The 3,324-nt window shown below is 57.2% G+C and overlaps 2 protein-coding genes across 2 annotated transcripts; one reads left to right on the forward strand and one right to left on the reverse strand.

Annotated features, from left to right (window-relative positions):
- Window positions 1–19: 19 nt before the first annotated feature.
- SPRG_22284 (hypothetical protein) lies at window positions 20–875 on the reverse strand (the record flags this gene model as incomplete). Its single annotated transcript, XM_012351121.1, has 3 exons — window positions 20–293; window positions 337–593; window positions 663–875. Coding segments are annotated over 3 exons (744 nt in total), but the record flags the coding sequence as incomplete, so codon positions are not given.
- A 1,629-nt stretch (window positions 876–2,504) lies between these two features.
- On the forward strand, window positions 2,505–3,267 carry SPRG_11558 (hypothetical protein; the record flags this gene model as incomplete). Its single annotated transcript, XM_012351082.1, has 2 exons — window positions 2,505–3,208; window positions 3,243–3,267. 2 exons carry the CDS (start codon window positions 2,505–2,507, stop codon window positions 3,265–3,267), a joined length of 729 nt encoding a protein of 242 aa, XP_012206472.1.
- Window positions 3,268–3,324: the final 57 nt, after the last annotated feature.

Genomic DNA, 3,324 nt, shown 5'->3' on the forward strand with positions numbered 1-3,324 from the left:
CTTGGTGCATGTTGGACGCCGTCTTGGGCGTCGAGTAGAGGTAGCCGGAGAGCGTAGTCGGCAAGGTCACACCCAAAGGGACCGTGACGGCGTGAAGCGTGCTCCACACGTCCTTGATGAAGTCGCAGTCTAATACGAGGAAGTGGCGGTACGTCTCGTGCGCGGGGCAGAAGAGGCACGCTTGGTCGGCCCTGTCGAGCCAGTGCAAATGTGCGCGGAACTTGACCGCGCGGAGCATCACTTGGTAGACGAAGTCGGCGTACTTGGGTAAGATAGCGTCGGGTAGTGCGTCCCTGGCGGGGCACGACGTCGACGGGCTTCGTCAGGGTCAACGACTTGGTAGCCTTGTGGAGTTGAACGAGCCATGGCAGCTTGGGAGTCGGGCTTGGCACGGGGCCACACGTGAAGGCGTCTACCGTCGTTGCGAGCCAGCCGAGCCACGTGTCGTTCGGTATCACATGTGGGCCGAGGTCACGGCCGCGGCACTTTGCTGTCACCGCGTGGATGAGGCGTTGAGTTTTTGTCGAGAGCGTCTCTATCGGGGTGGCGGCGAGCATCAAGATGTAGACGTGCTGGGCTTGAGTGATCCCGATCTTGGCCATCGTCCGAGCGTACCGAGTGTGCCATCTTGTGGTCTTTTCTATGTAACTACAGCTATCTACCGGGAGAAACTGGTTGGACCAAAGCGGTTGTTCGTGGACCAGCGGCGACGGCGCCGGAAGCGTGCTCGGCCCCACGCGAATGTCGAACCAGTACTTGAGCATGAACTTGAACCGGTCGGGCATTGCCTTTGACGTAAGCAGGCGCAGGATCCGGGGCAGTGACGGGTCGGCAAAGCTGCCCCACGGCGCGAAGGCGTTGGCAACGACAGCCATGCTTGGCGACGACCAGGCCGGAACCGGGGACGTCGTGAGCTTGGACTGCATGTAGCGTAGCGAGTGGCCACGGTGACGCGCTGACCACGTAACAAGCGCCGGCTTGAGGTCGAGGCCAGCTTGGTGTTTTGGCGCAAAGACGATACTTTGATGGAGGAGCCGGTGGCCTTGCGCACCCGCGCCGATGACCGGCGGCTCACCGTATACTACCGTGTCGTTGTGTAGCAACAAAACGATTAAATGCCGCAAATACATACAAATTCTGCATGCCAAAAGTTAAAAGTGCGATACTTCTCGATTTATGCGTGTCATCCTTGCGCAGGGGCCATGCTAATCTTCTCTGTATCGTTCCAATTTTTACGGATGATCCCCGAAGGGATTCCTGACTCGTAGCAAAAATTGCGCTACCGGTGCATATTTTGGCCGACACTTCGATACCTGATGACGAATTTGATTCTTTTCGCGCATTCCACATTACGTTAAGGTCGCTCGCTCCAGTGACCCCACAATCTCATCCATTGTTGTCACAAAATTGGAGATCAAAATACCATAATTTTAAGCATGTTCACCTACGAGTTCGTCCGTGGTATGCGTCTTTGGATCGTGTGAGCGACCCAACCCTTCGAGGATCTAGTGGCGGCGTGCCGAATTCGTAGCGTCTCGTTCTTTAAATATCTTGTCGAGAAAGCTTCCACACCGCTTTTGCTGTCCGATCCGAGTGGTCCGTCATGACGTGCGGGCTCCGGCGTCGACACTTGGCCGCCAACTGTCACGGCCAGCGACCATTGGATCCGGAAGTTGACTTGCCTGGCAACAGCTGTACACCGTCAACGATGCCAACTGCATACGTTTGTGCCGTCTGTGAGCTTGGGCGTTATGGTGGTCGTTGGCATGAGAACCCGTCTCGTCGTCGATAGGGAAGCCAGCGTACACGTAAAAGAGCTCGGCCCGCTAGGTGAGCCACTTGTGCGGCGTCGCTCAATGGCTCTGTCGACAAGCGAGCATCAAGTGGCGGTGCAGATGCAGGGACCGATGGAAGAGGTGCGTCGGAGCAAGCTTTTTTTCTTGAGCACACCCAAGGGAGGCATGGAACCTCGCCTCGTCAAGGTGAAGCCACCCCAGTAGTAGCTGTTGTTAGCAATAGTAGTGTAGGTTTACATGAGAGCCTGTGGTTAGACAATGCTCCGCGTGTACGTAGTACCAGTAGGTGCGACCCGACTGATATGCATGAAACCACCGGGAAAGTCTTGTCGTTGCTGCCATCGTCTTTACCGACAAGCTCGTCGTCCATCGCATAATGCCATCGTCCAATCCATTCCTGCATCCGTGGCACCAATTTGCTCCGAGTCGCCTCTCCTCTCCTCCAGCGCAGTCTTCCTTGGACACGACACACTCAAAGGCGGCGAGCCACACCTTATAGAACGGCGACTCGTTGGTGGCGCGTTTTTTGTTTGATGTTCGAGAGATGGCCAAGATTCCAGTGCATACTCAGAGCCAGAGCGGCCGCGTTGCGCTTAACCTTCCAAGATATGCCTCGACGGGGAACATCAGTCGCCGCAATCGTACCGTTTTAGCTCACTTGCACTTCGCCTCTACACCGCCCACCGCTGACCAAGTTGCGCATCGACCATGGTCAACAAGTTTTTTCTACGCGGTCTCGGCTTCTTCAACGACGCGTATGACCTCTCGGTCATCAACATCATCAACGTGATCCTCCAAGACCAGTACGGCAAGGACGTGTACACGGCCTCGATGAAGTCGAACGTCTCGTCTGCCGCACTCATCGGCGCGGTCCTCGGGCAGCTCGCGTTCGGCTTCCTCGGCGACGTCTACGGCCGCAAGAAATGCATGGTGGCGACCTGCGCGCTGCTCATTTTTGGCGGTATTCTATGCGCGGCAGCGTACGGCGGGTCGGGCCACAACACGCTATGGTTCCTCATTTTTGCGCGCGGTATCCTCGGGTTTGGTATCGGCGGCGAATATCCGCTCGCCGCCGCGTCGTCGTCGGAGGACGCCACGTCACCTGCGGACCGAAACCGTCGCGTCGCGCTCACGTTTTCGCTGCAAGGTGTCGGCTTTCTCTTCGCCGGCGTCATGGGCCTCGTCATGGTCAACGTCTTTGACGACAAGTCGACGCGAGACCTCGAACTCATGTGGCGCATCCTCTTTGGCCTTGGCGTGCTCCCGGCCTTGTTTCTTGTCTACTACCGCATCACGGCCGAGGAGCCCACGGCATACCGTGCGATGATGGCCGACCAAGTGTCGGTCAAGGCCGTGCGCTGGAACTTCATCCTCAAGCACTACGGCAAGAGCCTCCTCGGCACGGCCGGCACGTGGTTTCTCTTTGACATTGTGTTTTACGCCCAGAACCTCTTTTCGGCGTCGATTCTAACGGTTGTTGGCGCCACGTCGGACTTGCGCACGATCGCCGTTCAAAACGTCTTGATCT

The sequence above is a fragment of the Saprolegnia parasitica genome (genome assembly GCF_000151545.1).
Source record: "Saprolegnia parasitica CBS 223.65 unplaced genomic scaffold supercont2.74, whole genome shotgun sequence".
In the NCBI taxonomy this organism is placed as follows: domain Eukaryota; phylum Oomycota; class Saprolegniomycetes; order Saprolegniales; family Saprolegniaceae; genus Saprolegnia; species Saprolegnia parasitica.